At 39.5% G+C, this 13,286-nt stretch overlaps 1 protein-coding gene across 1 annotated transcript; it reads left to right on the plus strand.

The window, feature by feature from the left end:
• The first annotated feature begins 2,050 nt into the window (after positions 1 to 2,050).
• inab (internexin neuronal intermediate filament protein, alpha b) lies at positions 2,051 to 5,122 on the plus strand. Its single transcript, XM_026204396.1, has 3 exons — positions 2,051 to 3,205; positions 4,064 to 4,188; positions 4,356 to 5,122. The coding sequence occupies exons 1-3, from the start codon at positions 2,168 to 2,170 to the stop codon at positions 4,609 to 4,611; spliced, it is 1,419 nt and encodes a 472-aa protein (XP_026060181.1). The 5' UTR covers positions 2,051 to 2,167; the 3' UTR covers positions 4,612 to 5,122.
• Positions 5,123 to 13,286: the final 8,164 nt, after the last annotated feature.

Below are 13,286 nucleotides of genomic sequence, written 5' to 3' on the forward strand. Positions count from 1 at the left end.
GAAGCACTTCATTCAAAATATCCCAAACACATCTCAAAAGCAAACGTTTGCAAACACCTTTGCCATAATATTAATTCCTGTTAGATTTGTGTGTGTTACAGAGGATTGTGTTGTGTTTTGCAAATTGTGTATTTTATGAAATTAAAAACTGAGTTGAAAGGCCAAGAATCAGTTTATGGGTTTGCAGATTTGGTGTGTGGTACCGGTGTTTGTGTCAGCTTTCAGAAATTGCGTGGCAAGTAAAGATTTTGTGTAAGTTGAAAAAAAAAAAAAAAACATGTAATAACACAGCTTTTTCATGGACCTTTTTCCACAAGCAAGTGGTACATTTTCAAAACTCTAAGTAATTTAAGACCTTCAAAAATGCACTCTTTTCTATGATTTCAGCATATTTTTGATTATAATAGTGCAAAACACAAAATCATTTTCAGTTAATTTTCACTACAAGTTTTATACATAAAACTTTTATTCACAGTAATTGCCTTTCATAATGCTAAATCAAACTTTCTTGCTTCACTTCTCTGTTTTATTTATGACTTGTCAATTAATCATTGGTACAGCTACAGATTTCTAGATTCTATAAATGTAGATTCTATGGAACTTGTTTGGAGTTTCTGAAATGGATAACCAAATATAAGGAATTCTCGTTAAAAGCTTAAGCCCTTTTTCTCAAATTTTCAAAGCATGTGTGTCTCTCTGTGTGTATATGTGTGTGTGTGATAGAAAGAGAATTAGAGAGAGAAACCATTTGCAGTTTGTGAACATTGAACCAGACAGTGTAAAGTAGAAGAAACAAGCAATGACTGTGAATCTAAATTGATCAGAGATGCCTGAGTGAAGACCGTCAAATTACCGTAACTCACACTTCCTTTGAGAAGTCAGTATTCAGTCATATTGCACACTGAGAACATCTGTATTGGTAGCAAACTCTGTTCTAGTGTTCCATGCCATACTGTACCTTCATCATACCTCTTGATAACACACTGTAGATAATGTTTCTCAATCGTCAGTTACAGTTGAATCTGAAGGCCACACAGGACATGGAAATTGGGCTAAAGTAAACCTGTCTTTGTTTGCATGCAATCTGTTCTTATCTCGAAGCGCCCAACAGATGGCAGCACTGTATAACTACTGTCTCCTAGACATTTTTAGTGTGTAGCCCTATCTGACAGGCTTTTTACAGTCTCAAAGTTAACATACTATTATGGCTGTTTTGCATTCACTGATTATAGAAAAATAAATCTACGCTAGACTGTTTGATATTTGTGTTTGATATGTGAGAATCTAGCCTAAGGCAAGTTAGTTTAGACGCTACGTTCCTTTTACATTAATAATTCTCAAACAGACAAAAGTAAGCTATTATTACTATAATCTACACTGTACACATGTTAATAATTTGGTAGTAAATAGGCTAAGTAAAAAAGAACAATTCCACCGTAAACGAAAAATCATAGCTACAAATCATTACTTTATACATTTATACAGAAAAAGGAGCGTTCCCCGAATTCCCTGCACCACCCACCGCAGTTGAACTCAATGAACTCGTCACCTCGGCTATTTGGCATTTCACACAATCAGATTTTATGAACAGATCTTAATAGCAAATTTAACATAACTGAATAATCTAACTTATTTACTACATGTGCAGAATTGTGAAACATAACTGCCATACTTAATGCTTGTAACACCACAGCCTACCTTTTTTTAGCAGTCGCCAGTTTTTTTTATCTTTTATTTTTATATTCTAAATACTGTAGCAATAATACTAATAGTAAAAATACAAGTAGGTGATAAAAATAAATAAATAAATAAATAAATAAATAATATTACAAGCAGATGTGACGTGATCGTGTAAGTGTGAGTAAATAATAACCGATATGATATTTTGCTGACATCAGCACTGCGCCAAAAAGGACAGTTCCATCCGCTCGCTGCTGCCAACCTGCGGGCTTCCGCGGGCAAAAAGCACTCTTTATGCCTTTAAAAGTTAAAAATAACCTACAGATCAGCTTATTAGTCGTTTTTTGTTCAGTGTCTGTCCATCTGAAATATCCCCAGTAAGGAAGCTTGAATGCAAGGAGCAGCACGGGTAAATTATTGATTGGGACAGTCCTGCTATAAAAGGAGAAGCCGCCTGGGTTCTGCTCCTTGTCTTCAAAACGCCAAGATGAGCTACGGATCCGACATCTACTCTGCCTCTTCCTACCGGAAGATCTTCGGGGACTCCACCCGCTATTCAGCCTCTCCACCCCGGCTGAGCAGCTCTCGGAGCGGCTTTAAGTCCCAGTCCACGACCCGCTCCAGCATCCCAAGCTCCTACAAGCGCGGCACCCGATCTGCATTCCCATCTTCATCTTTGACTCTGGAAAGCTTCGACTTCACCCAGAGCACAGCGCTTAATAATGAGTTCAAAATCATCCGCACCAACGAGAAGGAGCAGATGCAAGGGCTCAATGACCGTTTCGCGATGTTCATCGACAAAGTTCGCAATTTGGAGCAGCACAACAAAGTGCTGGAAGCCGAACTCGTGACCCTGCGCCAGCGCCAGACAGAACCGTCCCGTCTGGCCGAACTCTACCAGCAAGAGATCCGAGAACTGCGCTCCCAGCTCGAGGAACTTAACGCGGAGAAGAACCAGATGATGTTCGAGCGCGACAACATTGAGGAAGACCTCCAGAAACTCCAGGAGAAGTTCGAGGAGGAGATGAGAATGCGCGAGGAGGCTGAGCAAACGCTTAAAGCTTTCAAGAAGGACGTGGACAACGCCACCATTGTGCGCCTAGACCTGGAGAAGAAGGTCGAAGCCCTTCTGGACGAGATCAACTTTATAAGAAAGGTGCACGAGGAGGAGGTGATTGAGCTCATGAACATGATCCAGGCTGCCCAGGTGTCCGTGGAGATGGAAGTGGCCAAACCCGACCTCACCTCTGCCCTCAAGGAGATTCGCGGCCAGTACGAGGCTATGGCGAATAAGAACTTGCATTCCGCTGAAGAGTGGTACAAGTCCAAGTTCACCGATCTCAGCGAACAGGCCAACAAGAGCAACGAGGTCATTCGCGCTAGCAGGGAAGAGCTCAATGAGTTCAGGAGGCAGCTTCAGTCAAAGACCATCGAGATCGAGAGCCTAAGGAGCACCAACGAATCGCTGGAAAGGCAGATTCATGAGATGGAGGACACGCACAATGCAGAGGTCATGGGCTACCAGGTTGGTTTCCTTAATTTTATCTTACACACGGGTGCAACTGAGTTACAAAGAGTTTCACTTCTTCAAAATGATCACAAACATTGATAATATTCAATTTTTCTTAAAACAACCAGTTGCTATATGTTTTGTTTAAAAATAGAAAAAGTCGTGTTAAAAACGTGTGCTTCTGTTAACCAGACAGCAGACAAAAGAGCTCCGTGAAATGGGCGTCACCACAACAAGTGACTGTGAATGTTACTGCTTCTCTGTCCATGGTGCTAGAATTACTTCAGTCAGCTCGGCTAAATGAAGAGTCCATATTGGATATTTTATTAATACGTTTTTCCAGACCTTTCAATAAATTAGATATCATCAAATAATAATGGCAAAGTGTCACTAAATAATAAATAACGAATGTAAGTGCTTTAGCCCATAAAATAAAATCTAGTCTTTTTTTTTTCTCACAAGAATTTAGGTTAAAGTTGCCTACTGCAAAGTTTTTCTTTCTTTCTTTCTTTCTTTCTTTCTTTCTTTCTTTCTTTCTTTCTTTCTTTCTTTCTTTCTTTCTTTCTTTCTTCAAAAGGTTTAAAAAAAATAAAGGTTCTTTATCGGCATCAATGGTTTCATGAAGAACCTTCCATGGAAACTTTCCATTCCACAAAAGGTTCTTAATAGTGGGAAAATGATTCTTTAAATTTTTAAGGATTACTAGATTTTTAGTTCACACACAAACACACACACACACACACACACACACACACACACACACACACACACACACACACACACACACAAAGGTTATTGTAAGAATTGTTCACTTAAAGAATGCAGAAGTTTTTCTTTATAATTATTATAACTATATCATGTAACATCACTCAGGACACTATTGGCCAGTTGGATAATGAGCTGAGGACCACTAAGAGTGAGATGGCCCGTCACCTTAGGGAGTACCAAGACCTGCTGAATGTCAAGATGGCGCTTGACATAGAAATCGCTGCTTACAGGTAATAAAAAGTGTTTTTTATTGATATGTAATGGGAATGCAAGTGATGGGATTAGCTGATATGATACATAAATGTATTGCACTGATATCTTCTCTCTTCACCTTTTCCACCACACCCTGCCTCACCACCTTCTCTTTGTTCACGCTTTGATTTATTATCCATCTCAGGAAACTGTTGGAAGGGGAAGAGACACGTATCAGCACCGGGATCACCTACCCCAGCCCCACCTCAGGGTCCAGCTACAGCTACCAGTCCCGTATGTACAGCAGCTCTAGCGTTAGCGGAAAGAAGGAGGTCAAGGATGATGATGACAAACATCAGCAGAGCAGCAAACCCGGCAAAGGCTCCTCCCAGTCTGACGACTCCAAGAAGAGTGACAAGATCGACTCTGGAGACGTGAACCCCACCAACCAGAAAAACTAAACATCTCAACCCTCTTTCTTTCTTCCTCTCCTCCCTCTGCCTTCTCCATTACCCTCTTTTCCATTTTCCCAAGCATCTCCCCTCCACACAGGGGGTCTTAGAGAGGAATCTAGCATACTCACTACTCAATACACACTCTTTGATGCATATATTCTCTGTCTCCAGTGAGTCTTATTGTCACTAAACTGCACTTAAACAGGCTTCTCTCAGCACATTGCGTTAAGAAAATGTCTCTGTGTTAAGCTTTGGTGAAGGTAGCTTGTTGTGCTGCAGTGCAAAGCCAGCATTAAACTTGACTTGCAATAATATTTTCTGTTTTACAATATAAGCTGTGAAGAAAACTAGTTATTGTTGTATTTGAACCATGCCAGTACTAGTAAAAATGGCATATGGGAGTACCATTGCATCAGAATTGTATCTCCAGTTAACTTCTTGGCATGCTCATAATGCATTCTTGGCAAAAACAAATAAATAAAGATCTGAAACTAACATGCATAGTTTCAAAAACACACCACCCAGCCACATTCCTCTCCAAGACTGCTCTTGATTCCATTTTTAAACATATTCTACCCACTTGCCCTTTAAAAGCAACAAGGATTTGAGCCTAATAGCAAGTCCTCACTGCATGAGGTGTTTCTGCTGTTTGCATGGTGACTGTATGTGGGTCCAATAGATACTTTCATAGCGGCGTGCCTGCCATTCCTCTCAGTACTTAAGGCTGCATTAGTTCACCAGCCAATGGGCAAGACTGAGAGCTAAATGTTACACAGTACTGCTGAAGCCTTTCACATGCTGCTAAACGCTTGTGTTGAATACCATTTCTGACAAATACTTTAAAGCCAATCAAGTCAGGGCACTTAAACGTATGTAAACAGCATCTCATCCATATAAACTGTCAGAATGAAGGAATATGGGATGCTTTGGAGGATATTGTGAAAACATGGTTAATAGTGGGAGTAAGAAACACGAAATAGAAAGAAAAGGCTTGTTTGAAACAGCTTTAATTCAGTTTGCCTTGCTGCTTCTGAGTCCAGAATTGGTTGTGTTTGGGCGGTTACTGTTAATACAAATATATTGAATTTGTTAAGAAAGGTAAAAGTATGTACTTAGAAGTTAGTTAAATTTTACTTGTATATTCATGGATGCCTGAAGCACATTTACAGTGTGGAAACGCAGTCACTAGCACAACTTTTCACAATGCATCTCAAACACCTATATCATACTTGAATCTAGTGTACTCTCATACAAAGAAGTCACTGTCACATTGAACCTCCGTTAACCATGGGTCAACAATGAATCCCTTTGATAAACCTATATTAAAAGGTAACGCTAGTTAAATATCTTCATACCACTTCTGCTACACTGCCAGGTTTTGATACCACTTGCCTCTTTGTCATGGCTTTGTTATGCCTGACTTGCTGCACTCTTTCTATAGACAGATGGATAAAGTTGGGCTTGTTTGACTTTAAGAACTGTATGATGGGAACTAAATCAGAATTCATTTTTCTGATGAACACTGTGACATCGGCATGCTTAGCTGCAAGGGAATGTCAGGCAAATCTGGAATTTTGTCTAAACATCCTCACAGATGCTCCTTAGGCCTTTTATCTTGGTAAATCAGAACATTTTGGGATTGCTCTGCCGGTTTTGCAAGAGCTAAAGATGATTGCAGAAAGCATAGTGACACAATGCAGTTTGAAGAAGGAGAATTTCAAACCTGCACTGCCAAACTTCTGTAATGCATGTGCAATCAACATCCCCCCATAAAAAGGCAACCCGCTTTTACACCAATACAATACAATTTATCTAAAACATGCTACTGTTTATGTATGAATGCTCTAGGTAAAAAAAATAAAATAAAAATGCCTTAAGCCACCAGCAGCTTTCTGAATCTGGCTGTTATTTCTGCTAAGAATGTGACTTTGTTTGCTATCTAGTGTGTAGGGGCCACTGTGTACTGGATGACTGAAAACTTTAGGAGCTGAATGTAGTTGATGTAATTTCTATTTAGTCATTATCTTACAGCTGTATGGCACATGACCAATAAAGACTTGTCATTATAAAACCTTCTTTAATGTGTCTGTCCGTTTTCTGAATGCTCACCCGAAAAGTGAAACTGTTTCCAAATTAATGAGGGGTTCTTTTCTCTATCAAGCGTTATGACAATCCATTTGCTTTTGCAGTAGAACTCAAGACATTAAGTGTCGATGTCCAAAATGTTTGGCGAGTTTGTGGTTTAAAACTAAACAGCATGCATTTCTATTACTCATGTTTCAGGCCACTTGAAATATGAGCAATAATCAATTTTGGCAACGTTCCAGTCTAACTAAAAGTTGGTGAGATATATTTTTCTTATATTTCTTGACCCAAGTGCACTGAAAAAAAAGGTAAACTATAAAAGCTGGTTTTATTAAAGTCAAAATGTTAAAATTACCAAATCTACCAAAATATGTACCTAACATCTACCATAATATAATATAATATAATTATTATTATAACTAAATGGTAACACTTTACAATTAACACGGGTTAATGCATTAAGTAACATAAACTAACAATGAGCAATATATTATTAAACTTTGTTAATCTTAACAATGTTAATCTTAACAATGTGCCCTTATTCAGATAAGACTTTGTGCCTGTTGTGATCCAGCGGTCTAGTTTACTTGAGTCTTTAGGGATAAAGAGGACAAGGACAGTTCCACTGTTGTTGATTTTTTTCTTTCTCAGTGAAAAGCAATGTAGTAATTTCTTTCTAAAATACATGTAAACAATTTGATTGAACATAGGACACAAATAAGCTACATTACTGCTGTATGTGAACACACACAAACACAACCTTTACCTGTACCGATCTCACATATGGTGTGTGGTAGGTAACACTCGTGACGGCACCTCTGTGCTGTGTGGGCAACATACACTGCAGTTATACAAAGATTTATATCCCTGCAATGCTGCGAGCAAGCTATAAACCACCCATTGTGACAAATGCACACTAAAAGCCACCACTCACACCTCAAGCCTAAACAGAGATTTTATTTAGCTCATATTTCATTACCATTCTCTGTATCATCTGGTAAATCTGTCTTCACCTCACTAACATCATAAAAGACTGTAATCCTGATGCTATTGATGACTGACTTCATACTGCATATGTTATGGACAGGTATAAAGTTGTTTATCTTGTACACAAATCTCTATTTAGTTTTCCTTACTGTGACAGAGATAAAGTAGAAATGGTCTTACTTGAAGTGGCTTGGTTGTGTCTACACCTCACTGCACATAGACTCTAAATGATCTACTTAACTATCCTGTAGAGACCAGGCTGATATGAGCAGCCAGGCATCACAAGATAAAGAAGAGACATGCCCTAAAGTAAGAATGATAGACATTGTGTGAATGCATGTGTATGTGTTATAGAGATTTAGATTAACTAGATTGCCTAAACGTGATTTGTCTAATGAAAATGGTTAGTTCTATAAAAAAGGGAATTATGTTATTTTGTTATTCAGCCATTATGAAATGTTTAGCTATCCACGCGGGTGCAAGACAGGTTGTGACATATGGCGAATCACACAGGACAAAATTAATTCTAATTTTTGGAATTATTTATTTCACTTAATTATACTATGGTTAATTATAAAACAAAGCCCCACTCAAGTAAATTTGATAAGACAGCCTTTTTATTAACATAGCAACTGCAAACCGACAAATAACTAATTTTAACTATAAAACCTGTAATATAACTGAAATAAAGTCAGTATTTGTGAAAACTAGCAAGACTTAAATTCATAATTGAAAAAAAAATTGCACACCCAAAGCTTCTCCACAAATACATATGATGTTGTTGATGTCCAACCACAAATGTAATTTAAATGGTTAGTTCACCCGAGAATGAAAATTTGTCCATCTTCTACTCACCCTTGAAGCATTCTAGGTGTGTGTGACTTTCCTCTTTCAGAATAATCCAATCAAAGTTATATTAAAAAAGGTCCTTGTTATCCCAAGCCTTTCAATGGGGGTAAGCGGGTGTTTGTTGTCAACTGTTCAGAAGACGTGAAATAAAGTGTGTGCATCTGTAATAAAACGTCCCTCACACTGCTCCGGTGGGTGAATAAAGGCCACCTGTAGTGAATCCATGGTTATTCTAAGATAAATATCCAGATTTCTAATTATAATAAACACTTTTTTTCTCACTTCTGGAGTGGAATGACAAGGTGAGTAAATAATTAAAGCATTTCAATTTTTGAATGACTATCCCTTTAACATTATCAAGCATGCATATGCACACAGAGGCTGCTGAATTATTCATGTTTTTCTCCTGTGGAAGGACAATAAATGGATGAGGCAACAGAGGGAAAATCTCAGTGGCGTCCTCATCATGACCTTCTCCTATCAGAGAGCAGTCGTCTTGCATAGGATCAGAACAATTTTCTCAAATAAAAGAGATTTTATTATTACATGCACATAGCAATCCATTCTTGAAGTTCTTGAGGAAAAAGGCCGCTGATAACAATCCACCCGATGCTACCTAATCTTATCACAACCTATATCAAAAAAGAGTAACTATTTATATGATAAGACACAATCTAGACATCAGTCATTAAATAAGAGCTGGCTTTATCAGCTCTTCAGTCATGCCCACAGGCTCACTGAATCAATCAATCTGATCAATACAAATGTCCCTCAAAATGAGAGAGATGAAACAGAAGGTCAGGTCGGTGATGTTACCTGTCGGTGAAGGGTTAACCGTGCTGCTGCAGCAGCTGTTGCCGTGGATACTGTTGCCAAGCCCCAACCCACTGTGCCCTTGCAGCAGTGAGAGATGCTTGTGGGAAGCCACACTCACACTTCACAAGCCCACCCTACAGACACTGAGTAATCAACAGAAAATGGATTTATAAAGAGACAGATGAAAGAACAGCCTGAAGTTCTGCACAAGTGAGACTTTCAGTCATCCTCAATAAGTACATCATAGTCACTTAAAGTGCTCCCAGTAATGTGTCCAAGTGTCACCCCTAAAAACTGTTTCAAATGTGGATTGAAATGGATCTTAAAAATAGGACAAGAGAAATAGACACGCTTTAATGCTACGAGCTTTTCTCGGTAAACCACAGAGTGTATGCTAATGCTACTATTGCACATTAAACAAACCTTTCCATTTTCAAATGGAGAAAATTAATTCAGCTAGTTTAGACCTTATTATAAGCTGAAAATCCTAATTTGTTGTTGCTAGTAAAAGAAAGATTGGTATCAAAATAATTGCTTGTAAATCTTTCATGCTATATATAATTAACAAATCTTGGATTCAATCTTTTGATTAACTTCTTTCAGTTCTTTTCAGTTTCGTTTTGGAACTCATTGGTCATAGACAATACAAAACTTGTGCTAACTGAATGTTTTTGTAGGCCAGTCATTTTTGACCAGAGTCCTGTTGCCTAAACATAACCAATAAGAAGTAGTTTGACCAACTAGCAGTAAGCCAAATCTTAATCAGTCTTATTTTACATATTCATAATAGACCAAGACTAGTCTAAGCAGTATAATGTAGTGTAGTATAAACAGTTTATGCAACCAACCCTGGGAACACCAAAAGTGGAACATCTACGTCCACATCTATGTGGAACATCTTCTTAAGCCGCTGGAATACCACTCTCTCGTGAATGCACATAAGATAGTTAGTGGAAGCTAGAGATTACGGTCTATATAGTTTGAAATATGGATATTTGTCTAACACAAATGCATCACTTCACTACAGAAGCCTTTATTAACACCCCCAAAGCCATTTGGAGCACTTTTTTATGATGGATGGATGCACTTTATTGGATTTTAAAATCTCAGCCACCATTCACTGGCATTATGAAGCTTGGAAGAGTCTGAAAGAAGAAAGGCATATATACCTATAGGATGAATTGAGGGTGAGTAAATCATGGGGTAGTTTTCATTTTTGGGTGAACTATCCCTTTAAGTAGCATTTTTGGGGAAAAAATGAAATCCTCTTCAGGTCAAAATGACTGTAACACAAACTGAGGGTTATATAGCATTTCCTTGTTGATGATAAATAATACAGGCCCCATGATGCAGCGGAACTGTGTTCTCATCAGCATTAGTAACCTGCAGGACTTTCCTTTGGGAAATCACTGGATACAGTGTAATGAGGCTCTACAGAATCTACCATGAGTCATCAGCTTATGGGTATCCTGGGGAGAAAGGGAATGAGAGTTCTTTGAACACTATAACATCTGTTGTGTGCAAACACCGAGAAAACTAAGATGATACAAAGCTATAGTTCACTGATAATGGGAGTTATGGAGGAATTGTGTTGTAAATGTGATTCTCTATGCTTTGGATGAATGCACATGATGATGCTGTCTTTTTTCTGGATTGGCTGTATGTGAGTCTGAGTCTGAGAGAGAAAGTAAGTTAAAAATAGAACGGACACAACAGAGTGAGACAGACACCGTCACGGTATACAGAGAGACACTGACACCAGTCTATTTGATGCCTCACAAAATACTGTACAGACACACACACACACACACACACATACGCGCGGTTTTGCTATTTACATGGCAGAATTTGCAAGTGTTAGGACAGAACATGTCTCCAGAAAGGAAACGGAGCTGCTCGTGCACATAGGTAGCCAAATTCTGGCATCCATGATGTTCCTGATGGCTTTGTTCTTGTTCAGTCCCATGATTCCCAAGCACTTGAGGGCCCTGCGTAACGACTGGCCAGCCAAACCTCAGCAGCCAATCTCGATGGGGAGGCAGCGAGTCTTCCATCCCCTGTTACGGCATTCACCTTCCAACTCCTCGTACTTCACCCCCTTCCAAGGGCAGAGTGAATTCCAGTAAAACCTGCCTTGATGATTCAGAAAAAAGGACCATACCAGGCCTAAGCGTGGTCGTGGTGATGATTTTAAGCTGCCTTTCCATGGTCAACCTTTAGCTGCCAGTCTCAAGCTGTTGCCAGGAGTCGACCCGCTAGGTTCCTGCTGGTTTCTTTCCAGCCTTAACAAATGTGATTGTGCACTGTGCTGGCTGCTGGTGCTTGCTGAGAGAGATCCCTGTTCTGATAGTTCCAGCGATCACCCTTAGCACCTGATTGTGGCGCCACCGAGAACGCCCCTCTCCCAAGGCCTTAGGGCAGCAGCTTAATATGTGCTCCAGGGATACTCTTTTTGATCATAGGAGGCATGCAGGGGTGTCTTTCAGGCTCCAGGAGAAGAGATTGGTTGGACTGGGGAGGACATCGTAGACTGATTGGATAAGTAACTGGATCCGGTGGCACCGCTTTTCACACAAAGATCTTTCAGTCTTCTGCTTGTTCCCATCAAATCCACGCCCGTTGTTGTCGCATCTCCACCATCCTACTAATGCGCTTTTCCTCCACCCCTGCTCGAATTTCTTCTTCTTGGACTAGTTTGATAGGCCTGTGAATAATAAACATATTTATAAAATGAATCTCATTGATCTCGTCATAATGCCATATATAACTGCATTTGTAATTTGTTTTGTAATCTATTCACAAAAACTTTTAGCATTTAGGGGCATGGTCCTGGTCAAGACAATCTCCTGAACTCCAAACTGAATGTCAGAATGGGAAAGAAAGGTGATTTAAGCAATTTTGAGCGTTTCATTGTTGTTGGTGCCAGACGGGCCGGTTTGAGTATTTCACAATCTGCTCAGTTACTGGGATTTTCACGCACAACCATTTCTAGCATTTACAAAGAATGGTGTGAAAAGCGAAAAACATCCAGTATGCTGCAGTCCTGTGGGCGAAAATGCCTTGTTAATGCTAGAGGTGAGAGGAGAATGGGCCGACTGATTCAAGCTGATAGAAGAGCAACTTTGACTGAAATAACCACTCGTTAGAAATGAGGTATGCAGCAAAGTATTTGTGAAACCACAACATGCACAACCTTGAGGCGGATGGGCTACAACAGCAGAAGACCCCACCGGGTACCACTCATCTCCACTACAAATAGGAAAAAGAGGCTACAATTTGCACAAGCTCACCAAAATTGGACAGTTGAAGGCTGGAAAAATGTTGCCTGGTCTGATGAGTCTCGATTTCTGTTGAGACATTCAGATGGTGGAGTCATAATTTGGCATAAACAGAATGAGAACATGAATCCATCATGCCTTGTTACCACTGTGCAGGCTGCTGGTGGTGGTGTAATGGTGTGGGGGATGTTTTCTTGGCACACTTTAGGCCCCTTAGTGCCAATTGGGAATCGTTTAAATGCCACAGCCTACCTGAAAATTGTTGCTGACCATGTCCCTTAATGACCACCATGTACCCATCCTCTGATGGCTACTTCCAGCAGGATAATGCATGACAATGAGTTCACTGTACTAAAATGGCCCCCACAGTCACCAGATCTCAACCCAATAGAACATCTTTGGGATGTGGTGGAACAGGAGCTTCGTGCCCTGGATGTGCATCCCACAAATCTCCATCAACTGCAAGATGCTATCATATCAAAACGGGCAATATGGGCTTTCAGCACCTTGTTTAATCAATGCCACGTAGAATTAAGGCAGTTCTGAAGATGAAAGGGGGTCAAACACAGTATTAGTATGGTGTTCCTAATAATCCTTTAGGTGAGTATATATATATATATATATATATATATATATATATATGAAGTGGATCATAACCTTTCATTA

This window comes from Carassius auratus, chromosome 26 (genome assembly GCF_003368295.1).
Source record: "Carassius auratus strain Wakin chromosome 26, ASM336829v1, whole genome shotgun sequence".
In the NCBI taxonomy this organism is placed as follows: domain Eukaryota; kingdom Metazoa; phylum Chordata; class Actinopteri; order Cypriniformes; family Cyprinidae; genus Carassius; species Carassius auratus.